This window comes from Acomys russatus, chromosome 25 (genome assembly GCF_903995435.1).
Source record: "Acomys russatus chromosome 25, mAcoRus1.1, whole genome shotgun sequence".
NCBI classification, from domain to species: Eukaryota; Metazoa; Chordata; class Mammalia; order Rodentia; family Muridae; genus Acomys; species Acomys russatus.
The window spans coordinates 49,307,975-49,333,073 of NC_067161.1; the positions used below are offsets into that span (position 1 = coordinate 49,307,975).

Sequence of the window (25,099 nt, forward strand, 5' to 3'; positions counted from 1 at the left end):
CGGGTAATTCATGTGGCCGTCATACGTCATAGACAGTTAGAAACTACTAGAAAGCCACACAGGGATGTTGGATACCAGTGATGTCCTTGCCTTCGGTGCAGCCAGGCAGGCCCTCTACTTCACTCAGAGCATTCGATCCTGTGGTCTTTTATCTGCTGTGCCCGTGTACCAGACACAGACGCTGAGACCTTTTCTGGAGAGATGCCACCCTTCAGCCTGCCTTACCTTCTGTCTCCCAAGCTGCCTCCGGAAGGGGCTGAGGAACCCATTCGCTCCCTGTAGCTGCTTCACAAGGAGGACGGGAAGGCTTGCTTATGGTGTGGCACCTTTGTAACTAGGCTGTTACAAGCCTCCTGGGACTTGTGTCAGGAAGGTGGCTGGACTGAGGCAGTGTGACAGCACGTGTCAAGCAGTTCCTGACCTGTAAGTGGGCCGGACTGCACAGTGACTCTCGTTGCAAGTCAGCGTGGAGGGCTCATTGCACTGTTTCTAGAAGGATTTCTGATGTCACAGTAACGAATGTGCCTGCTTACTGGAAATAGCATGCCTGGTGTTTGTCAAAGAACTCGCCGTAAGGTTTACACTAAGCACACAGTCCGTAAAACGTGTTTCAGTTTAATCGGTCAGCCAACTCTGATCTTCAGACTTTAAAAATGTGTCTCCAGCACAAAACGTGAGCAGGAAGTGGCCGAGCTGAAGAAGGCTCTTGAGGACGAGACTAAGAGCCACGAAGCTCAGGTCCAGGACATGAGGCAGAGGCACGCCACGGCACTGGAGGAGCTGTCCGAGCAGCTGGAACAGGCTAAACGGGTGAGGACCCCCACCCCAGGCTTACTCACCGGGTCCCTGTAGGTGCACTGGCTAGCGCCCAGCCTTTGTAGAGTACGGCTGGGCCTCTCCAGCTAAGGCCAGTGGCCGCAGGAGCAGTGTTAGCCTCTCCTGCCCTCCCACACCGGCGCTGTTTCCATTCCTTACAGTGCACCTTCTCCAGCGTCCCACTGGCCTCCTGGAGAGGCCGCCTTCCTGTCACCTGCCTCTGTTCCCTCCTTTCTTTCTACTTAGCTGCAGGCCACCCTTCACTGCACAGGGTGATGGAGTTAGTGTGAGTGAGGGTCAGTCTCAGCTCCAGGACAGTAGGTAACCTATCATTGCCACCCAGCTACTCAGTGGATAGCCAAGTTCTGTGGCCACAGAGCCCTGGGTAGCCTTGTCTCCAACCTCAGCCAGTGGCTCAGAGAGACCCAGCCCTGCTCCAAACTCAGGTTAGTAAGTTTGGAAAAATGTTCTTAACAACTTGCTACTGAGTGCACATAGTTTATTCCGTCTGCCCTATATGGACAACAAGAGCTGCAGAGTAGGACAAGCTCCCCACAGCCCATGGCTGGTACTCCACCAGCGCACGACGTGTTCCCACCCAGAACCCCGGCACACTCAGGGCAGCGGGTGCTTCGTGCATTCCTCCAGCACATGGTGCTTGTAGGCCCATTCTGTGCCCCCAGAATTCTGCAGACAAAAGTGGCGCTTTTTATGGCGTGTTGTAAGGCAACCACTGAAGAATTCTTCCTCCCTCCCGCTCCTAGTTCAAAGCCAATCTGGAAAAGAACAAGCAGGGCCTGGAGACGGACAACAGGGAGCTGGCGTGTGAGGTGAAGGCGCTGCAGCAGGTCAAGGCTGAGTCTGAGCACAAGAGGAAGAAGCTGGACGCGCAGGTCCAGGAGCTCCACGCCAAGGTGTCGGAGGGTGACAGGCTCAGGGTAGAGCTGGCTGAGAAAGCAAACAAGCTGCAGGTAAGCTGGGCCCTGGCAGGTGTCACCACAGTCAAAGGTGGCAACTCTGGAGTGTGTTTGATGAAGATAAATGATCCTTTAAAGAGTAAGGTGTGCGAGCGTAGACGTGGCCGAGCTGCCGTAAACCGTGGCTGGAGTTGAGTGCTTTCAAGCACAGCTGCACCTTCTCCGCAATTCCAGTACACAAGAGAGGCTGGCTGTACACACAGATGTTTAAAGTGTAAGTTGGTACAGGTTTTTTCCTAGTTTGGTTATCATATAGTGTAAACCATAAAACTGAATGCCCTTGCGACCCCCAAAACTAGTGTCTTTTCTCATTTATGCTAGAGACATAAAGCCACACACAGGCTCAGGTTTACAGCTGCTGTCTGTAGAAATCTGTGCAAAGCACCAGATCAGAGACGCCTTGGGCATCTAATAATGGACGCTAGTGCAGCCAGGAAAGCGACTTATCAGAGGGGCGTCAGTTTGGGGAAAGGCATTTGTGCTGCTCCTGCGTTGAACAAAGCATGGAATCTGGTTGTCACCTAGAAGGACAGCAGATGGTCCAGGCACAGCATACCGTACTTACCTTTTATGGAATTGTAGGGCCCCACCTGAAGTCCAGCTTTCTGCATCTTAGCCAGAGCTGTCAGAAGCCTTTTAAGGAGAATGGCCTGCTGTGTGCTGAATCCTCGCCTGTGCCTCACGGCATCATGAGCGCTGTGCTTGGCTCGGAGGGCAAGGTGACATCAGTGGCTCCCTAGGAAACAGACTCCTGTGGCCGTCACACCAGCTCCGTGTGTTAGGCAGGGAAGCTGCAGGTCACAGAAGCGAGCTGAGGGGCCTGCTCACTGGCCCCTCTCAGAGCTCAGAAGGCAGGCGGTCCCCCTTGACACCAGAGACCTTGTACCCCAAGAGCAGGGCAAGGTAAGTCCTCTGAGGGATGTTGCCAGGAGAGTGGGAACAGAAGCGTGGTCGTCCTGTTAGGTACACAAATGGGTCTCCCACAGAAGACAAAGGGACACAGGCACTTGTTGTCTCTTCCGAGTCCCTCTCCTGTCTGTCTTTGGCTACAACACCCAAAAATAAATAAATAAAAAGGTCTTTTAGGCTCTCTCTCTCTCTCTCTCTCTCTCTCTCTCTCTCTCTCTCTCTCTCTCTCTCTCTCTCTCTCTCTCTCAAGAAAAATTTCCTGTTTTGTTTTGAGTGGGGGTGGGGCGGGGTTAAAACAGGGTTTCTCTGTGTAGCCTTGGCTGTCCTAGAACTTGCTCTGTAGACCAGGGTGGCCTCAAACTCAGAGATCCTCCTGCCTCTGCCTCCCAAGCGCTGGGCTTTTATGAGTTTTTGTCCACATGTCTGTCTGTGTACCCCTTGTGTGCCTGATGCCCACCAGGACCGGAAGAGGACGGCAGATCCTCTAGGACCTTTGTGAGCCACCGTGTGGTGCTGGGTACTACACCCAGATCTTCCAGAAGTGCAGCCAGTTCTCTTACCCTCTGAGCCATCTCTCTACCCCTTTTGGAAACATCTTTCATTGTGGAGGAAAAGGGTGGAAATATCACATTATCCCTAAAATCTGACCATCAGCAACTTTATGCACATATAGAATAGGTACCTGTTTTTACAGCTGGAAGATGTTCTGGCTGATTACTAGTCTGCACATTTCCTTCCGAGTTCCTTAATGAAATATCAAGTTCTGTAAGGAGATAAATTCTGGGTGTCCCCACCGTGCACGCCTAATGTAGGGTAACATGAAAGAGAACACCTGCAGCCCAGCCTGGCCCTTCACATCTTCTAACAGATGGGGTTTCATTTTGTCTGTCTGTGGTAAAAGTAAAACACAGACAAGATCGTAGCAGCCAAGCGCCGTCTGCCCTTTCAGCTGGAGACCCTAGTGAGGTGGCCATGGAGCAGGTTTTAACATGACTATAAGTGGTAAGCACCACGTGTGCGCACACACATACACCCCACACGTGCGCACTCCCGCACTGCTCTGTGTTGAGCTGTGGTGTTAGCTTTTTCTCATGTGGAGCTGAATCTCATCCTCACCTCTTTGCAGAACGAGCTAGATAATGTCTCAACCCTCCTGGAGGAAGCCGAGAAGAAAGGTATCAAGTTTGCTAAGGATGCAGCTGGTCTCGAGTCTCAACTACAGGACACACAGGTACGGCGGGGCGGTGGGGGGGGGATGTAGCAGATGTTTTGAAGTTGTGTCAGAGTGTTACATATGTGACCAGAGCATTGCTAAATGCATTTCTGTGATGGACCAGCCAATGAGACAAACGCTGTTTCTGCATGTGGGGTGAGGGGCTCGAAATATGGGGGTAAAAGTCCCAGATAGACAGCAGAGTCATTCAGCTACTTGGGGCAAGTTGAGCATCCGGCGCAGACACTGATGAGGGCACAGCTGGCCAGTGAGAGTAAAGGAGGCAAAAGCCCTGGAACACCTTGAAAGCCACTCCCATCTAAAAGCTACAAAGAGATTTGTGGTTACATTTTTGAGGAAGTAAATTAAGCTAAAAATAGAAAAGAAAAATTATCAAAGGGGTGGCTGAGATTGATCCTAAAGAGAAATGCCTGCCCAGGGCTGGGCCTGAGACACAGAGGAGGGGGACCGCAGCAGGGACGGCAGCACGGGGCCTGAGGGAGACTGAGTGGTTATTATATCTGTCGCGAGGTATTCCTTGTCCATCAGGGTGCTTTCTCTTTATGGCATAATTGTCGAGAGACTATCTTGGTTTGGGTCTTTGTTTTTCTGGCGGGGACGGAGCCCCAGTGTCTGGTGCTGCAGTCAGCGCGCTCGCTCTCACACAGGAGCTCCTGCAGGAGGAGACGCGGCAGAAGCTGAACCTGAGCGGGTCGGGTGCGGCAGCTGGAGGAGGAGAAGAGCAGCCTGCAGGAGCAGCAGGAGGAGGAGGAGGCGGCCAGGAGGAACCTGGAAAAGCAGCTGCCTGGCCCTGCAGGCCCAGGTGCTTGTCCTCTTCGGGAGCAGCACTGCCCTAGATGTGTGCCGCAACAGTGGCTGGCCGCGTGCGGCTGCCTCACTGCATTTGGGGCAGTTAATTAGGTTGCACTAAATTAAGTTCGTTATATGATTTTGGTTTTGGGGGGTGGGGTTTGAACCTGGACCTAGCAGAACACTGGTGTCCTCTCCATACATCACGACCTTGAGAGACAGAACTGTGGTTTCTGTGGGGCTCAGTTCACTGCATCTTAGAGCAAAGCTGAGGGTCCTGCTCCAGGACTATTTGTCTTAAAAGTCATACCGTGCTAGTTTATAGTATTGAAAACGAGGTTTTATTCTTGAAATGCAAAGCTCAGGTGAGCTCTCACGGCCTTCCCTTCCCTTACCCAAAACCTAGTTGGCCGACACCAGAAGAAAAGTCGATGATGACCTGGGGACAATTGAGGGTTTGGAGGAAGCCAAGAAGAAACTGCTTAAGGACGTGGAGGCGCTGAGTCAGCGGCTGGAGGAGAAGACCCTGGCGTCTGACAAGCTGGAGAAGACCAAGAACCGGCTGCAGCAGGAACTGGACGACCTGACGGTGGACCTGGACCACCAGCGCCAGATCGCTCCAGCCTGGAGAAGAAACAGAATAAGTTTGACCAGGTGCGGGTGCGCCATGTCCCAGGCCCTGATCCCACTCCTGACGAGGAAAAGAGACACACATTTGTACAGTGCTCAGAAAGCACAGGAAGGGCATGTGGGAGTGCATGGGTCCTGCGCAGGTGAACACCGCCGTGCACCTAGGGCTTGGCAGTGTCTCATCTGGGGACATGTGTTTCTATGTGGTGCTGTGGGCAGGCCCCTGGTGCAACCTAAAATTCATTCATGACTCATAAGCCTGTCCTCACAGCCTGTGGGTGACCTATCCCATGAGGGCAGCTGTGGAACTCCCCACTGTGGCATTGTTGGCACTCAGCGCTTTGAGAGTGTGGGGTGGTCAGCCTGTGGTGGTCTCGGGTGGGTTGGCGTGTTCACTGTGCTCTGCTCCCACACAGCTGTTGGCAGAAGAGAAGAACATCTCAGCTCGCTATGCTGAAGAGCGGGACCGAGCCGAAGCCGAGGCCAGAGAGAAAGAAACCAAAGCGCTGTCCCTGGCGCGGGCCCTTGAGGAAGCCTTGGAGGCCAAGGAGGAGTTCGAGAGACAGAACAAACAGCTCCGAGCCGACATGGAGGACCTGATGAGCTCTAAAGACGACGTGGGCAAGAATGTAAGTCATCTGCGGCTGCGAGGAACACGAAGGGTCTGGGGACACAGGCCTGTGGCGAAGGCGACTACAGCCTGGTCCTGCAGGCAGATAGGAGCCAGTCTTCTGGACACACGTGTGGAATTGTATGTGTGTGTCTGTGTGCTATGTGCATGTCTGACGCACTTGAGGGCACGACAGGGCCCGGGATCCCTTGGAGCCAGAATGGCAGGTAGTTGTGAGCGGCAGATTGAACCCAGGCCATCTGCTCAGCCCCCACTGTAGCAGGTGGCCATATGTTCATCCTGCCCTGGCCCTCCTACCCGGTTCACCCTGGCAGAGGTGCCTCTCAACAGAGGGATTTCACATCTGCATTGCCAATAGTTTCAAACCCAAATATTCCAGCGTGCCTTCCCAGTGAGGCCTCAGTGCTGGCCCTCAGGGTGCCTGTGGCTGTCAGGACTTACAGTTTAGACATTTCTGTGCGCTTTCACATGTGTTCCTTCCCTCGGTGTCTAACAATCACAGAGTGGATCTTCACCTGCTGGGCCTGCAGTCAGAGGTGCAGTTCCAGCCTGGCTCTTCTCCCTATTCCATTCGTTTTATTTTGGAGCCTTTTGTTTTGTTGTTTTTGTTTTTGAGACAGGATTTCTCTATGTAGCACTGGCTGTCCTGGAACTTGCTTTGTAGACCAGGCTGGCCTTGGACTTGCAGAGATCTGCCTGCCTCTGCACCACCATGTCTGCTTCTCCTGTCATCACGTACACTGTGTAGCCTAGCACTGTTTTGTTGGCTTTGCAAAGTGTGGAGCCTACCATGAAGGACAGGTGACATCTGCATGGGGTGGGGGTCCTCTGACCATAGGTGACAGAAGACAGCCCTCATCCTACTGCGCCTCTGCCTACCGAGTCCTCAGCCAAGAGGTGGCTGGCCTGGGTAGACAGAATCGTGTAAAGGTGAAAAGTCTACAGTGGTTCTACAGTGACCAACACTCACATTCATGTGGCTTTTTTGACTACTGAGTTACCACACAGTACTAAGGAAAGGGACCTTCCTAAGCTCACCCCTGCAAATGCTAACGTGATCATGAACCCCAAAGGCAATGTGTGACAGTGCACAGGTCTGCTAAGAGATCACAGGTCACCTGGAAGGAGGTGGAGGGGCTCAGAAGGCTCACGTCTGTGGAGGGCACTGCTCCTCCATCACAAGTCCGCTCAGAGCCTTCCCAGTGCGAGTGATCTCTTGTGAGGCAGCCCCGGCACACGGGGATCTGACCCGTGTTAGCTTCAGAGCTCTGTGACTCACGGGGGAGGTTAAAACAAGTGTGAACAGGGGAGTCAGAACTCGGTTTTAAATTGCGTCTCTGAGCCTCTGCTCACCAGGTCTGATGCGTCCTGCGCCGTAGGTCCACGAGCTCGAGAAATCCAAGCGGGCCTTGGAGCAGCAGGCGGAGGAAATGAGGACGCAGCTGGAGGAGCTGGAGGACGAGCTGCAGGCCACGGAGGACGCCAAGCTCCGCCTGGAGGTCAACATGCAGGCCATGAAGGCCCAGTTTGAGAGGGACCTGCAGACCAGGGACGAGCAGAACGAGGAAAAGAAGCGGCTGCTGCTTAAACAGGTGGGCTGAGGGAGGCCGGGCCTTCAGAGCCGGCCTGGCAGTCAGCTCTGCAGCTCACCCTAGGAAGCATTAGCTGGAGAAAGCGTTGAGGCAAAGCTGTCTGTCAAGGGGAAGCCATCAGAGTACTTGGGGTACAGGAATAGAGAAGAAACTGCCCAGCAGATAGGACGACACTGCAGACTCCCACAGTTCAGGTACCATGGCCTTATCACACGTGCACACGCACACACACACATGCATGCATGCATACGCACACACACACACACACACACCTTTTTTGAAGGCTGGGATCAAACCCAGGACTCTGCACATACTGGGTAAGCACTCTACCACTGAGCTACATCCCAACCCTTAAAGGGGTCTTTACGAGGGAAAGAACAAGGCTGGACATTTTACATTGGGGGAGGGGTGGTTTTTGGTTTTTGGAGACAGGGTTTCTCTGTGTCCTCAAACTCTCAACGGTTTATATCCAGAGGCTGGGCTGGGATTAAAGGTATGCACCACTCATGCCTGGCTGATACTTAATTTTTTTATAAGACTTGTGATCGGGCTAGAGATGTGGCTCAGTGGTTCAGAGCATTGGCTGCTCTTTCCAAAGGTCCTGAGTTCAGTTCCCAGCACCCACATGGTGGCTCACAACCATCTGTGACAGGATTTGATGATGCCTCTTCTGGCGGGCAGGTATACATGCAGAGAAGCACTCACAAATACATAATAAATAAATTTTAGACTCTTATGATTGAAATATATACATACATACATACATACATACATACATACATACATACATACATATTTGAACAGTCTACCCTGAAGATTAATTTTAGCTAGTTTGAGTGTCCCTGGGAGCTCACTGGAGCAAGCCTGACTTACATGGATTTTTTACTATTGTTTCATTAACATTAGCTTGATTCATTCTTTATTGCTAAGTAAGGTTACACCGAACTTGGTGAGTTCGAGCCACATCTTGGGTGTCCATTTCTATGGGTGGCATGGCTCTGCGCTGGCGGAGCTAAGCCCATGTGTTTACCCTGAGGATCCTCAACCTCACTAGCAGCCTGACTGAAGGCTGCTTGCATTCCTGTGGAGGCTCCCGCCCAAGGTGAGAGGCCCAGGGAGAGCTGTGCCTTCACAGCTCACCCCTTCATCCTGCTCTCTGGAAGTGAGTCCCCACGTCCAGCCAACACACGGGACTTCTGGCGGACATAATCTGAAACCATATCCAAGGCGTCGCCTTACCCCGGGCACACAGACCCAGATCTGCAGTCACATGGTGAGACCCTCTCACCTGTGGAAGCAGCTGTCCCGCCCCTCCCCCACCTGGTCTTCTGCAGGAGCAGCTGCAAGAGAAGCCTTGGTCTCCCCTGGGAGGAGACCCTGTTCCTTCACCCCAGGTTCCTTAGTGTCACACAGAGAGCACCTCCCTTCTCACCACAGTACTGCTCTGTTACAAGTGCTCTGTCAGAGCCCCCACTGCCAGGCGACCTAGGACACTGGCCCCCGCAGACTTCTGGGTGAATGGGGCAGCAGGGCAGACAGGAAGCTCACAGCACAGCTCCAGGGCCTCATTAGCCGACCCCGCTCCCACGCTGCACATACCCAGTTCGCTGGTGTGATGTGGGCACTAGGACTGGTTTGAAATGATAAAGCACAGTTTCTTTCTCTTCCTCACACCAGGTACAGGTAACTAGTACTGTCCCATTCCTGTGAATACAGTTAGTTTTGAGAGCCAGACTGGGGACGTGGTGTGGCTCTAACCCTCCTCCGATGGTGTTCTCTCTCTACTGCGGCTCACTTGGCCCTCTTAGCTGCACAGCTGCAAGCCTCCCTCATTGCTGGTGTATCAAAGGGCTCTCTGCCTGGGTCCAGAGCCCAGAACCTGAGTGAACCCTCCTCTGGAGCCTGAATCCCAGGTCTGCCAAGCGTATGAGTCAGGCCTGGCTCCCCCCCCGCTCCTGGACATGGTCTGTGGCCTGTTTCTCTGGCCACTGGCCCTGCTGTACCTCTGTGCGTCTATCCTATTTTTTAAATCATTATCTTGTGCCTCTTATCTTTCTGACCTTGGGTCCCCTAAACTAGCCTAAGGCCTTCCATCGTGGGTTCCTAGAGGCACCAGAAGCCATGGCCTTTACCATGTGGTGGTTTCCAAGATCTGAACTAAACTCAGCCCTTGATTTTTTTCTGGAACACGTAAGGGACCTCTGCAAAGTGGCAAGCTCCCCTAGCCAAAATAACTAGCGCCCAGTATAACGTAACCCAGCGCTGTCCTTCAGGTACGGGAGCTCGAGGCAGAGCTGGAAGATGAGCGCAAACAGCGGGCGCTTGCTGTGGCCTCAAAGAAGAAGATGGACATAGACCTGAAGGATCTGGAGGCGCAGATGGAGGCTGCAAACAAAGCTCGGGACGAAGTGGTCAAGCAGCTTCGCAAACTGCAGGTAGGTGGGGCAGGCTTGGTGGGGCAGGGTCACGTGGCCTTAATGGAACCTGATGAACCTGAAGCTCAGAGGGCAGTGCAGCAGCGAACTGTCACCTTGTCGCTGGGCTGCCGTCATGCTGAGGACCAGAGCAGCTGGCCCCCTGGTCGTTGGATTTGCTTTTGAGACAGAACTAGGGGCAGTAGCCAAGAGGAGCATCCTTACTGGAGTTTGGTCCTGTGTGCCTAAGTACCCTCAAGTAATACTTACCCGCCCAGCCATGTCCCCAAAAGGAAGGGATGTGGCTTTGCTCCTCCACTGCTGGGATGTAATCTTCACACAGCTCCAGGCATCACTTTTGCTACCCAGACAATACACAGCATTATGGCCATGATGACGAAAGGAGATTTATTCGGGACACGAGCCAGTGTGGGGTGGCCCCTCTCTTATAGCTGGGTATGGGCACTGCTAGGAGAGGTGTGAACAGTGGCCAGAGCTTCAGAGGGAAAATCTTTCTTTAACTCTGTAATTCCACATCTTGAACATCCATTCAGCAACTGTCTTTGGACAAAGCCTTTATACGCGCGAGTGACCCAATAGCCACTGACTGACAGAGCTGTGTGACCCACTAGCCACTGACTGACAGAGCTGTGTGACCCACTAGCCACTGACTGACAGAGCTGTGTGACCCACTAGCCACTGACTGACAGAGCTGTGTGACCCACTAGCCACTGACTGACAGAGCTGTGTGACCCACTAGCCACTGACTGACAGAGCTGTGTGACCCACTAGCCACTGACAGAGCTGTGTGACCCACTAGCCACTGACTGACAGAGCTGTGTGACCCACTAGCCACTGACTGGCAGAGCTGTGTGACCCACTAGCCACTGACTGGCAGAGCTGTGTGACCCACTAGCCACTGACTGGCAGCTGTGTGTGTGGAATGTCATCAGGATGAACCACCTGGCAAAGGAGAGGCAGAGGGGGCTGCTGCTTACAACTACACACATGCAGACAGACCACAGACAAAGCCTTGGTGGAAAAGTATCTGTGGCCAACAGGTTTATGTCGGATTAAAGTTGGGAGATGACTGGCATGCCATACACTTAAAATTTAAAGATGACTACAAATGCTTTTATTTTGACTTAATAATTATAAATATACTGTTCATTGCAAAAAAATGAAATACTGAATTTTGGTTTTTTTTTTAAATATTTATTTATTTATGTATATAAGCACTCTATTGCATGCATGCCTGCATGACAGAAGAGATCATCAGACAGAAGAGGGCATCAGATTCCGTCAGTGGCTGTGAGCCACCATGTGGGTGCTGGGAATTGAACTCAGGGCCTTTGGATGAGCAGCCAGTGAGTGCTCTTAACCTCTGGGCCATCTCTCCAGCCCCCTGAACTTATTTGTTAACAGCTATTTTTCTTTCTTTCTTTCTTTCTTTCTTTCTTTCTTTTTTTTTTTTTTTTTTTTAAGATTTATTTATTATTATGTATACAGTGTTGTCTGCTTGTACACCCGCACGCCAGAAGAGGGCATCAGGTTACATTATAGATGGTTGTGAGCCACCATGTGGTTGCTGGGAATTGAACTCAGGACCTTTGGAAGAGCAGACGGTGCTCTTAACCACTGAGCCATCTCTCCAGCCCCAACAGCTATTTTTCAAGATACATTTATTTACATACCACAGAATGCCCATTTGTCCCCTTTCCTTTAGTTTGAGATGCTCGTTTCTCTTGAGTTGTGGAACCCCAGTTCTAACTACACTCCGCCCTGGAGGAAGCCACCTGTCTGCTGTCACGCCCTGTCTCCGGCAAACTGCTCCCCTGACCTTGTGTCTCTGGATGTGCCTTGGTCAGCCATTTCAGAGAAACTAAATCCTATCCTGCATGGCCTTTGGTGGCTGCTTTCACGCAATGCGTCTCAAGGCTTATCTGTGTTGTGGCATACATGAGCACTCTGCCTTCACACTGAGTAAGTCCCCTGTAGAGGTGCACAGACGATACAGACACAGCACACTGTCAGTTAAAGCTAATACGCAGCGGGCAGCTTTGGCTGCCATGAGTTTAACTAATATGAACAGTCTTAGCACAATAGAAAAGTAACTAAGACACCATGATCAAGACAGTTTATAAACCAATGCATTCAATGCCAGGCTCACAGGTCCACGAGGCGCATGACGCAGCAGGCAGGCATGGCACTACAGCGCCGGCAGCTGAGCGCGAGCTAGCTGGGGATGGCATGGGCTTTTGAAAGGCCTCAAAGGACAAACCTCGTAGCCCATGCCAAACCGTTCACCAGCTAGAGACTGAGTGCTTACAACACAGGCACCTGTGGGGTGGCTCCCATTCAGACTACCAGCCGCGCTCGCACATTTGGCTGGCTGGTTTCTCAACTTTTTTTCCCCCCCCTCCACCTGAGTGCCAGACAACACAGTATCTATATTTAACTTTTATTTTAGAGTCTGGGTCTCACTGTGCAGTCCTGTCTAGCCTTTAACTCAGAGATCCAGCTGCCTGTCTCCTGACTGCTGGGACTGAGGTGTGGGCCCTCTCTCTTTTCCAAACATTGCTGAGCTCCGTTATTTGTTAATTCAGTGGGTGTGAGCTGGTGCTTACTTGTGGGTCTGTGTGGTTCAGGTTTGTGCACTTGTTCCTGGGTACAGAGCTTTTGTGGCCGCTGGGGATCTAAACTTGAATCTAAATGTTTGTGTGGCAGCCACTTTAACAACAGTTGGCTTTTGGTTTGATTGATTAGCTTTTTTTTTTTTTTAATTGATTAATTAGGATTTCTGTTGCTTCAAAGAAACACCATGACCAAAAAGCAAGCTGAGGAGGAAAAGGATTTACTTGGCCTCCACTTCATGTCATTGAAGAAAGTCAGGGCAGGAGGAACCTGGAGGCAGGAGCTGATGCAGAGGCCACAGAATAGAGATGCTTACTGCCTTGTTCAGCCTGCTGTCCCTCCTTATAGAGCCCAGGGCCACCAGCCCTGGGATGGCACCACCCACAGAAGGCTGGGCCCGACCCCCTTAACCACTGAGAAAATGCCCTACAGCTGGGTCTCAGGGAGGCATTTCCTCAACTGAAGCTCCTCTCTATGACTGCTGCTTGTGTCAAGTTGGCAGCCAGCTGGTAAACTAATGCACTGAACATCCTATGTCCTTTCTGTACATTATCTTTTATAGAAAAAGTGTCACCTGACCCTGCCCGTGAATCTTCTCAGTTGCACTGTCCTTAGTGACATTGAAGTTTTGTGTATCCTCTGGCTGTAATTTTTGAAGGATTTATGCTGTGGGGTGGTGGTGGTGGTTCTTGTGTGAGCTTAACGGGGAGGAGGCACTGCCACGGCACACTGTGAGTCAGAGGAAGATGGCCTCAGTTCTGCCTGCCAGCGTTAGAGTGTGGGCCGGGTTGACTGGACACCTGTTTCCAGCTGACCTGAGGGTGAAGGCTTATCCTAGGTGTCCAAGAATCTCACGCTTCCAACTCAGCAGCTTTTGACCCATTTTGGGTTTTTTGTTGGTTTGGTTTTTTTGGTTTTGGTTTTAGAGACAGGGTTTCTCTGTGTAACAGCCCTGACTGTCCTGGGCTCGCTTTTTAGAGCAGGCTGGCCTCGAACTCACAGAGATCCGTCTGCCTCTGCTTCCTGTGCCGGGGTTGCAGGCCCATATTGAATTTTTGTTGTGTGGCTTTAGGTGCAGAAACAGCTCCATCCTGCCCCCGTGTGCTGAGTGTTGTCCCCCCGGCAGACAGACCCAACCATCCTGACCCCGTGTGCTGAGTGCTGTCTCCCAGGCAGACAGACCCAACCATCCTGACCCGTGTGCTGAGTGCTGTCCCCCACTGGATTGTCTTGGCAAACTCTGTTTCTGGGCTTTCAACCCTATCTATCTCTATCCCTGCCTTCCATACCGACCTCACAGCGTCCGTTATTGTAGCTTGTACCACGTTTTGAAATTGGGAAGTACAGTTGGTCAGGGTTCATCCTTTTTTAACATTGGTTTTAGCTGTTCTAGCTGGATTCCTTGCAATACTATATGGATATTTGGGATTAGCGTATATATCTCTAAGCAAAAAAAGCAATCTTGGACTTTTAATTATTGACTATAGCTCAATTTGCCACATTAATATAATTCCTTTGATCATAAATTTCTTGCTATATATATGCATCTTTAATTTCTGACATTTTTGGGTCTTCAGTGCATGTGTTCTTCGTATCTTTTAAGTTTGTGCCAATCTATAGTTAACTTTCTGCTTGATTTTGAATGCAGCTTCTGTATATCCACCCACCTTTTAACATCAGTCTGGTCATTTACTAGCTATGATGACTTTTTTAGTAGAGCCTCTAAGATGTCCTAAGTGAAGACCATGCCATAAACCCGCTAGTTGTCTCCTTCCTTCTCGACTGATGTCTTTCTTGTCTTGCCGAGTGGCCTGGCCTGGACTCCCCACTTTCAAGACTGGACATCCATCCCGACTTGATGACCTTTCAGGGTGGAACGCACAGATTAAAGCTTCATTCTTTTCATAGCTCATTGAATATTTTATAATGAAAAGGTGATTATACCAAGTACCACTTGTGCATACACTTGGCCGTGGTAGAGGCCCCCGCCTGCGTGTTACCAGCATTACTTGCTCCTGCTGAGGGGTTTACAAGGGGTATCGGCTTTGGTCCTGTTTACAATGAAAACTGCTCCCTAAAAAGACTTTGCTCTCCGACCGCAGGCGCAGATGAAGGATTACCAACGTGAACTAGAAGAAGCCCGGGCATCTAGAGATGAGATTTTTGCTCAATCCAAAGAGAGTGAAAAGAAACTGAAGAGTCTAGAAGCAGAAATCCTTCAGCTGCAGGAGGTAGGTTTGCGTGGCCGCCCGCCCGCGTGTTCAGCAAACGCTTGTCCTTAGTCATCTGAGACTAGATTAAGTATATTTTGTCACCTGCACAGTGTGATTTCAGTTCAGCACAAATGCTAGAACTTTGTCATTTGTTCCTCTACCTGGCTAAAGGCAGGGCAGCTGGTTAGTAACTTGTCCACAGCCTTCTAGAGTTCGCTCCCCTGAGAGAAGGGAGAGCTCCCTAAGCTCTGAGATAGTGAGCCCTGCCCAGCTAGGGTTGCTGTCTCACACAGAAGTACCATTTTCACCAGAAGAGACTTGTGTTTTACTGAATTTTACTTAAGAGCGGAACATCTTAAAACAAGTAATTTTCATTCTTCTCTACTAAGGTCTCCATCCCCAGTAGCAAGTAGTATAGAATTGTACCCATGTAATAAAGCACCCTTGAGTGTATTCATCTGTGTATTAATTTTCAAAATCTTCTCAAAAGACAATGACCCGAAATGCTGGCATGAAAACGGTGGCACAGGCTACAGCAGCTGGTGAGACCTCGCCAGTCAGGGAGGGGCTGACAAAGGAGCAGAGCCTGGCTTTACCCTGAGCACTACTTTAGTCCTTTTATGTTTACTAATTTATATTTTATTAGTGTTTATTTCCCTTGGTTATTTTTCTTTCTATGAGGTGTTACTCATGTGTAACAAGGAATGAAACCTCCCCTGAGCATGCTAAGAGCACACACTGTACAGTACCACTGAGCACACTAAGCACACACACACTGTACAGTACCACTGAACACACTAAGCACACACACACTGTACAGTACCACTGAGCACGCTAAGCACACACACACACTGTACCGTACCACCGAGTGCCTCTCTGAGCTCTGAGTCTCTTGTCCAACAGTCACAGGAGACAGACTTCCCTCTGACATTCTATTCCATCCCACAAATTCTGATACAGGGTAATTTCTCTGTCACTTAATTCTATATTTTTCTAATTTCTATTAATGGCAACTAACTTTAAAGTGTCTTAAATTCCCAAATGTATGGCATTTAATTTTTAGTTGCTTACTACTTCAGCTTACCTTGGTCGATAGCTCCAAGGCCGAGAACAGGCTGCGCTGGGTGTGCCCAGGGTTCCTGTGGGATTGGAGTTTAAGCTTGTGCTCCATGGTTAAGGAACGTGCAAGGATGGTGGGATAGTGACGGCGCCGCACTTCCTGGTGGCCTTCTGTTAAAGGGCCTGGTAGCATAGCTCACGTCAACACTAAGGCAGCCTCCTTTATCGTCACTGACTGGAGTGTAAGTGAAGATGGCGGTGGCCGGAGTCTCACTCAGTTTAAACCGTTCAGGAGCTGGCCTCGTCTGAGCGAGCCCGCAGACACGCAGAGCAGGAGCGAGACGAGCTGGCTGACGAGATCGCCAACAGCGCCTCTGGCAAGTGAGTCTCTGGGCAACAGGTAGAAGGATGGGTGTGTAGGAAGAGGTGGCTCTCGGCCTACCTCTCACAGCCATGGGCCTCTGGGACATCAGGAGAGTTTATGCCAGGGAATCACAGGGTCTCATCTAAGACCCTGGCTGCAGAGTTAGCAGTAGGAAGGTCACTGGGAAGTCACCACAGTGGTTCAGAGAAGACAGATGTGGGCAGGGAAGAGAACTGTTTTAAGGGCAGAGTTTATCCACAGATCAGGGGTAGATGGCGCACACGATCCTCACGCTGTGCTGCTGACGCACACGCGCATCCCTTGTCCCCAGGTCTGCCCTGCTGGATGAGAAGCGGCGTCTGGAGGCTCGGATCGCACAGCTGGAGGAGGAGCTGGAGGAGGAGCAGAGCAACACAGAGCTGCTCAACGACCGCTTCCGCAAGACCACTCTCCAGGTGCCGAGCGGCCTGGCCCTGGGAGCAGCTGTGTCCCCCCTGCACAGGCTGGCTGAACATCTCTCCTCTTCCAGGTGGACACGCTCAACACGGAGTTGGCAGCAGAGCGCAGTGCTGCCCAGAAGAGTGACAACGCACGTCAGCAGCTGGAGCGACAAAACAAGGAGTTGAAGGCCAAGCTGCAGGAGCTGGAAGGGGCTGTCAAGTCCAAGTTCAAGGCCACCATCTCGGCCCTGGAAGCCAAGATTGGGCAGCTGGAGGAGCAGCTTGAGCAGGAAGCCAAGTAAGATGATGTTGCAGGTCCCGACTGCCTGCACATGTGCTCTAGACTGACCAGGCTCCAGGCCACAGCCCAAGTGCCCACAGCTGTAGGAGCGCAGGGCAGGGGATGTGATGACCTGGGTGGAAGTGCTCAGAGGCTGGTGTTCTTCCTGGCCCTGTTAGAAGCCATCATATTGCCCTGTGATGCCTAACTTCAGCATCTTTACATGCTCACAGCAGGGGGACTTCCCATTGGCAACACCCTGTAAGGTGTGCTGGTTTTCTAGCGAAATAGAATGTGAGGTAGCACAGTTTCCATCCCTGACCGTTCCACCTCACCAAAATTTTGTATCCAGCAGCTACACTTCTAGCCCCGTAGAACTACTGCCACCCACAGACCCACCTTGTTGGGGGACACGGGATCCATAAATGCAGGCCCTGCATCCTCCAAACTGTGCAGTGCCAGCACTGCGTCCCACCTCTTCCCACTCTGCTGGGTAGGGGTGTCTGGGAACAGTGTGGTAATTTAGTTCACATCGGCCTGGTTTTGTGGGGTTTGGTGTTTTCCTTAGCTGTAACAGCTCCCAGCATTGAGTAAAGTCTAAGTCTGATATAATCACTTGATAAATTGGGTGGTTTTGTCTGGTTTGGTATGATAGGTGTACCTGACATGCGCTAGTCAGGTCACTCAATCCCTGTGTGCATAGGGACAATGCTGTGTTGCCACAGAGGGACACAATGAAAGGCAGTCCTGCTTTAGGCTTCTGGAAGGCCTAAAAAGGCATTCCAATATGCTTCGTTTTCCAAGCAAAAAGAACTTCAAAAATATTTCCCCATTTAAATATAATTATTTTCAAGACTTAAAACCACTGGTCATTTTGACAGGGAACGAGCAGCTGCCAACAAACTCGTCCGTCGCACAGAGAAGAAGCTGAAAGAAATCTTCATGCAGGTGGAAGATGAGCGACGGCATGCTGACCAGTATAAAGAGCAGGTAGGAGAAAACCAGATGGAGGGAGGGGCGCCACCTGGAGACGTTTCAGCAAACAAAACACTCGGAAACTCTTGATTATGGTGTTCTGACTGACGTGCAGCCTCCCATGTTCCCGCCAGTCACAATGAGGGAAGGGAGGCTTTGAGGTGTGGGCCTGGACTAAATTGTCAAGTTCCGTTCAGCTTCCTCCACTAAGTGGCTTTACGGGCAAACAAGGCTCTCCCCGTTTCCCTTCTGTGCCTAGAATAGCTCTTCAGTCAGCATTGAGAAACTGGGTGGAGGAAGATGTGCAGGGCATATGCCCACACGCACAAAACCCTCATACCAGACACAGCAGTGTCAGACAGTGACATATGCCTGTGATCCCAGTAGAAGAGATTAGGGGATCAAGACCAGCCTGGGCTATCGCAGACTGTCTCAAGACAACAGATAGTAAGGGTGTGAGTGTGAGAACAGAGCGTCCCTCCTGCTGTCCTCTCTGTGCACATTGGGCTAAGGCAGCACACAAATGTCCATTGCCTTTGGCCCGGTCAGTCTCTCGGGAGCAGCAAGCAGCAGCCACCATGGGCACTAGACAGCCCTGGAAGTTTTGTAGCAAAGGAGCCACAGACAGGTTTCTAAGAAGCGAGTGAGTACTGTATCCTCCCAGGGTGACTGTGTGGAACAGCCATGTGTCACACGTATGAGAGCATCTGGACACAGCCCCATCAGTCACATGGAGATGGAAAAGTAGGTCTTTTTTTTTTTTTTCAACAGAAACTCATGGGTAAGGCAGTTTTAAGTTCTGATTATGTAGCCTGCTCTGTAAATACCGGTTTTGCTAAGTGAGGTGAGGAAATGCCTCAAGCAGCTGGACACCATGTCCATGTGTGCTCACATGCTGTCACGCAGAGCCGTGCTGACCACCTCAAGTCACTGTTTGCCTTTGTCCCTGTAACTCCCCAAGATGGAGAAGGCCAACGCCAGGATGAAGCAGCTTAAACGCCAGTTAGAAGAGGCTGAAGAGGAGGCTACACGTGCCAATGCGTCTAGGCGGAAACTCCAAAGGGAACTGGATGATGCTACCGAGGCCAATGAAGGCCTGAGCCGCGAGGTCAGCACTCTCAAGAACCGGCTCAGGTAGGTGCTCAGTGAGGACGCAGAAGGTCGGCCAGCTTCCTCTGTGGAAGCGTGTTGATTCTTCTGCACTCCCCGCAATCAACATGTATGACATATGTAGTAGACTGGGGAAAAGCAGGAAGGGCGGGCCCATCACTGTGGACCAGGCCAGTGGAACATGAATCTGCAGTCTGGCCAGGTGTGGCTCCACAGCCAGACAAGCAGCCTCCAGTCAAGCGGGGCCAGAGCTCCCGAGAGTGGGACCTGATAAACCAGCTCCTACAGGCCAGTGAGGAGCAAAGCATGGCAGAGTGAAAGGTATGCAGACACTGGCCAGAAAAACCAGTGAGCAAAGGCTGCCAGTGTCCTCCTTGTGTGACCAGGACACTGAGACGTTTTTAAAGGACTGAACAATACCAAAGCAGAGCCCAAAATTGGCAGTCAGTGAAACAGCTTGAGCTCTGCTGTCCCCTCTCAGGGAAGGCTATTAGGAGCTGGGGCCTCACCGTCACTCCCACCATGTCTACTGTGCTCAGGGGCACTGTGGTGGGGACGTGATGGGGTAGAAAAGCCACCACCAAGGCAGCGATGCCCCGGGCTGGGCGGGCAGTGGAGAGTGCGCACCGTTTGCCTCAAGGTCTTGTGCGTTTCTCTCCCAGGCGGGGCGGCCCAATCAGCTTCTCTTCAAGCCGATCTGGCCGGCGCCAGCTACACATTGAGGGTGCATCCCTGGAGCTTTCGGATGACGACACAGAAAGTAAGACCAGTGACATCAATGAGACACAGCCACCTCAATCAGAGTAGACACAGGAGATCAGAGGTGATACAACAAGCCGGAACTCAGCCCAGCACTAGTCTGCCTGAGCCCTGCACTCGGGAATGGCAAGCTCCAGGATTCCTTACAGGAAGATCAACTGTGTCTTAAGGCTTTGCAGCCTGCACAGACTGTATCCTGCTTCAGACTAGCTACAATTGCCCCTTTTCTATCTCCACCTCCACAACACATGCGTATTAAACAGATGGTCTCATCGTTGCATCTACTTTCCATATATTCATCAAGAGACCGTTTTATGACACATAAAGAGGAAAGAACCCTTTTGAATCAGACTCCAGACCCTTGGCTACCAGTCGCTGGCCCTGGGCCGCCCCGGGGTCGTTGCTCAGTTGCTGTGCATGCTGTCGAGCTGACAGGGACCTTAGTTCTGTGTTCATGTGGCCCTGACCCTTCAATCACACCCAGTCTTCCTAGAGCATTGTGAGCCTGACCTGTGCTTGTGTCTCTCATTTCCTTTGAATAGTGAGCAAACTGTGAGGGGGGCTTTGGCGGCTTAGAAGGGGGTGGGTTTGGATTGGGGAAGCAGCTTCCATTTGGAGTTATCCTGCCCATCTCCTAAGGGGTGACCCTGCCCCTCAAATTCATGGTATTCCCACCGTCTCATGTGAATAGTCCCAGAGCTGTCTGTGCACAACGAAGACAGTGGCCACAGCACATACATACGGTGCCCCAGGTGACAGCATCAGTGACTTTCAGGTGGTTTCCTGATAGTGGCCACAGCACATACGGTGGCCCTGGTGACAGCATCAGCTTGCTGGTGCCCTCCACTCAGGAGTGAGCCACTGTGACCTTTGGAGCTCTCACAGAGGCCTCTCCAACCAGCCAGACCCTCCTGCTGACCTTGCAAATTCAGCCACTGCTTTGAGCCCAAAATAGGAATATTAGTTTTGTGTCAGAAGTGTGTTCCAAGTTTGTCAATAAGGCTACAGGACCTCGAGAGCAGATGCCTGAATGTTGACTTATGCCAGTGGGTGTGTGGTCCTTACTTTTTCCTTTCCCTTCCTCTGACAGCGTTACAATGAACACTTAGCATTGTGTTTTTGGTTGATAGTTGAGCAAACTGACATTACAGGAAGTGCCTTAGACACTACAGTACTAAGACAATGTCAAGTGTATTATCTGCCTCTATACAGCCTAACGTGTTAGGTCTGAGCTTCATATCATGTACTCCCTAGACAAGTAGTGTAAACCAACACTCAGTGACAGCAAATCAGTGTTAATGGCAAGCCCCGACCCTTGGCAAAGTGCTTGAAAACACGGACCTTTTGGGTTAAAAGCTTTACCACCTGTTAGGAAGAACTGGTCACATGGGTTTGGAATCTTTAATTTCCCATGTTATGAATTGTACTGGCTGTTGACCACCAGACACCTGACTGCAAATATCTTTTCTTGTACTCCCATATTTCTAGACAATGATTTTTGTAAGACAATAAATTTATTCATTATAGATACTTGGGCCTGCTCTGTTTACTTGGAGGAAAAAAAGCACCCGTTGGGAACAAACAGACCTCAATAAATGATAACGATCATGTGAACACAGACTGTTTCCTCACCTTCTGTTCTTGGTTCCCCATCTCTGAGCTGATTTAGGGGGGAGGGGGGAAATGGCCAACCACTTCCAGTGTCTGGATGCCTGAAGGCAGGGAACAACAGGCAGGCGTGTTTGGCCCAGTCAGTGAAGACGAGGCTAGTACACTTTTAAGGGATGATGCCAGAAGTTTGAGACTGCATGTTTGGATGAGATGCATGCAGCAAACATTGGGGAGGGGCCACTGGCTCCCACAGACAGCCTCTCTAGTGTGCATCATCTGGGATTGCCAAGAACCCCAGGGAAGCGGGAGGTGACTATACCAACGCCTTGCTCTACAGCGTCAGGTGGTCTTCTGTGTAAGCCCAGGCACGCGCCCAGTAAGGTACGTTTAGGCCTCTAGCAACACAAGGGCATAGGAACCTGTCCCAACCATGGGGGAAAGGCGGTTAGCAGTACAGCAGTCCACGCACATTTCACCTTTGCAACTGTGTCTCAGACCTCAAGTTCATGGATATAGAAGCCTGTTTGTCTCAGAAATCGTTTCTGCTTCCTGTCTGGCCTGTCAGCTTCTCAACTCAGCCTGCAAGAAAAACAGGCTCCATGGACCAAGTCCACTTACTCCACAAAAAAACGCCAAGTAGAACAACCACCGGTCAGTAGGCAATTCCTCACCTTGTAGTCAAATGACACAAGCATGGTTATGCATACTGTCATCGCAGCACCGAACTGCTTCCTGCCTGCTGGCTTGATGGATCACTTCCAGTGTCCTGCTGGCTTGATGCGTCACTTCCAATGTCCTGGCACCAGAAGACTCCAGGGGCCTCTGCTTCTCAGCAGTTTCCTCCATGGCTACAACCTCAACTAAGATGTCCTCCTAGTCAACAGCCGCCCTACTGCTCTGCTTTGAGTGACCCACAGCCTGTTACCCGGAAGCCAGTGCTACTGAGGAAGAGCACTAGAAAGCAAGCCTTCCTGCCCCAGGCTTGCCCTCACCTCCCACACAAAAACAAATCAGCATGGCTGTATATTAATTAGACTCTGGAAGGGAGAACTGATGGCAAAGAAGAAAGCCTGCAACCGCCGTGAGGAGCCGCTCCTCTGCTTCCCCACCTTCCTGAGACACTAAGGACAGTCTCCACCCGAAGGCTGTGCTACATCAGCTCAGGACCAGACCCTGTAGTCACTGCTGCTGAGACTGCTGACTGTCAGGACTGTGACATGAAGGCTCTGTCCACCTCACAGTGCTGGTCTCCATACCTGTGACCCTTGACGTTACACTGCCAAGAGCTGAGCCCAGATCCTCCAACCCTGTGCAGCTGGAAATTAAGTCTGACTCTTACAGCAGTGTGGTCTTCTTCATTTGTTCTCAAAGCAGGCCAATCAGTGGGCTCCATTCCAACTGAAGGACATGACATAACTGGTGTAGATCTAAAATGTCCAGAACCTCAGGCCTCACAGTCACTGTCAACAGGTTGCACTTGGGATATTGGCTGTCACTGCCTGGCTCATTGCAGGATGGCTTTCAGCCACTTAGAAAATTTTGGAAGTGACTGTGGACTGCACCTTTCAGGAATGCGGCATCACCAACACCACAGAGCAGAGAATGGAAAACACAGACAAGGACAGTGCTGGGTCAAACGGATAACTCACAATGCAGGCTTGGTCAAGTTTAGAAATCTCTCCTCCTCCTCATGGATATGAGCTGTGACAGATGAGAGCTGTGCAGTGCCAGGTGTGATGGGCCACGCCTTTTAACCCTAGCACTAGGAAAGCCAGGGCTGTGCACCTGTGGAGAACCTGTCTCAAAAACAAATCTGTCTGAAGACATTCAAAGCTTTCAGTAGTATTAAGTCTGAGTTGGGGCTGGAGAAGACAGTTCAGTGGGTAAGAGCACTGCTGCTCTTCCAGAAGCCCCAAGCTCAACTTCCAGCACTCATGGTGGGTCACAGCCATCTACCTCCAGATCCAACGGCCAGAAGGGCACCAGGCATGGATATGGGGCACATGCAGGCAACAGGCCCACACATGGTGCGCATACACACATGCAGGCAACACACCCACACACATGGTGTGCATACACATGCAGGCAACACGCCCACACACAGAAAGTAACAGACTTCATGAAGGTCTAAATGATACGCATTTCCATAGTTCTGTCACGCTGTTTTCAGTGGTTCAGAAAACAAAGGAACATCTTCTAACTACTGGTGTCTCGGATTCTGAGAAATACACGACCTCCTCATAAGTCCAGGGCCAGGCGACACCTGGGAAGCTATTTAATACTCCCTGGGGTGGCCATTTGGGCAGGGCAGAGCAGCTACATTGGCTACTTCAAAGCATGGGTCTCAGTAAAAAGAAAACTGGTGTTGCCAGGCTCAATGGCCCATACCTGTAATCCCAGCACCAGGGGAGACAGGCAGCTCTGTGAGTTTGAGGCCAGACAGGTCTACAAAGCGAGTCCAGGACAGCTAAGGCTACACAGAGAAAACCTGTCTCGAAAAACCAAAACTGGTGTTATTACTTTGGCTGATTTTTCTTGGGCAAGTTTGGAGGCCATTCTAAGATCTGGAGAGTGAGCCCCCAGCATTCTTTCCATCACTGGATTCTTTTTAACTGAGGTTGTACTTAGTGCTGTGTGCTTTCTTCCCACTGACTGCTGTAGCACTGCGAAGCCATCCTGGCCATCCCCTGTCGCCAGACACTGGACACTGAAATGTACTTTACTTTATTGAAGTGCATCATACTCTGGAAACCATGAGGCATTACCCTAAGAGTCAGCTTTTATAGCCATCACACTACTAGGCAGATTAAGGCATGGAGAACAACATAATGAAACCAGCCATTTATAAGTATATCTCTCTCCTACACAGTGGGGTCAATACTCTGACTTTTTCCCCTAGCTAAAACTTAGGACAGTAAATGCTTGCCACGCCCATCCTTTAGTGCAGCAGGCGGCAGGGCTCGCCACCGAGCCTCTCTCAGGTGTATCACGCACAGGTTGTCTTTACTCAGGCCCATGCTGCCAGCCCCGCCCCCTGCCAGGCATCCACTCATGACCACAGTCCCCGCAGGATCTACATACTGCAGGTTAGCGGAGACGGCAGTCAAGCATGACACGACACACCTGCTTACAAACGCCTGGTCAGTGAAAAGTTTAAACTTCTCTCCGTCGGGTCACGTCTGCCTCAGGGAAGGCTTCCTAAAGAGCTGACAGGAAACGCTAGCAGAATTCCTGTGGGTGCAGATGGACAGCAGGACAGAGAATCATAAAAGAGCACAAACCCATCTGGTCCCCAACACAGGTGCTAAGTGATTTGCTCTGGTTTTACATTTGCTTCTTTAAGCCAGGCTTGGTGAGTCACATCTCTATTTCTCAGAGCAGGCCTCCAGTTTGGGAAGAGAGCACAGTAGAAAAAGATAGCAGCTCCATTTCCAATCCTGGCCTTGCTCTGAGCTGTCCCTTCTGAAAACTGGGGGAAAGTGGGTGCCCTGCACTCATCTGTGCAGCCCCCCATGCCCACCTCACATTAAGTTCAGGCTCTCAGCTGACTTGGTAAATTCTGAGCCAAGAAGTGGGAGGCTGTCTTCTACTCGCTGAGGAAGAACAGCGGGGGTGGAGAATCAGTACTTCCAAGAGGGAAGGCTGCACAGGCCCAGACTCCT

At 51.2% G+C, this 25,099-nt stretch overlaps 1 protein-coding gene across 1 annotated transcript in view; it reads left to right on the forward strand.

Moving 5' to 3' along the window:
- Myh10 (myosin heavy chain 10) overlaps positions 1-19,892 on the forward strand; it is a 119,909-nt gene extending 100,017 nt beyond the window's left edge. The window contains 18 exon segments of the mRNA XM_051168480.1: positions 666-810; positions 1,581-1,787; positions 3,829-3,933; positions 4,584-4,625; positions 4,627-4,719; positions 4,721-4,738; positions 5,132-5,339; positions 5,342-5,379; positions 5,772-5,984; positions 7,366-7,578; positions 9,852-10,013; positions 14,729-14,857; positions 16,191-16,279; positions 16,594-16,717; positions 16,792-17,000; positions 17,864-17,972; positions 18,919-19,091; positions 19,730-19,892. Coding sequence (XP_051024437.1) covers positions 666-810; positions 1,581-1,787; positions 3,829-3,933; positions 4,584-4,625; positions 4,627-4,719; positions 4,721-4,738; positions 5,132-5,339; positions 5,342-5,379; positions 5,772-5,984; positions 7,366-7,578; positions 9,852-10,013; positions 14,729-14,857; positions 16,191-16,279; positions 16,594-16,717; positions 16,792-17,000; positions 17,864-17,972; positions 18,919-19,091; positions 19,730-19,874 — 2,422 coding nt within the window. The 3' untranslated portion in view covers positions 19,875-19,892.
- The last annotated feature ends 5,207 nt before the right edge of the window (positions 19,893-25,099 follow it).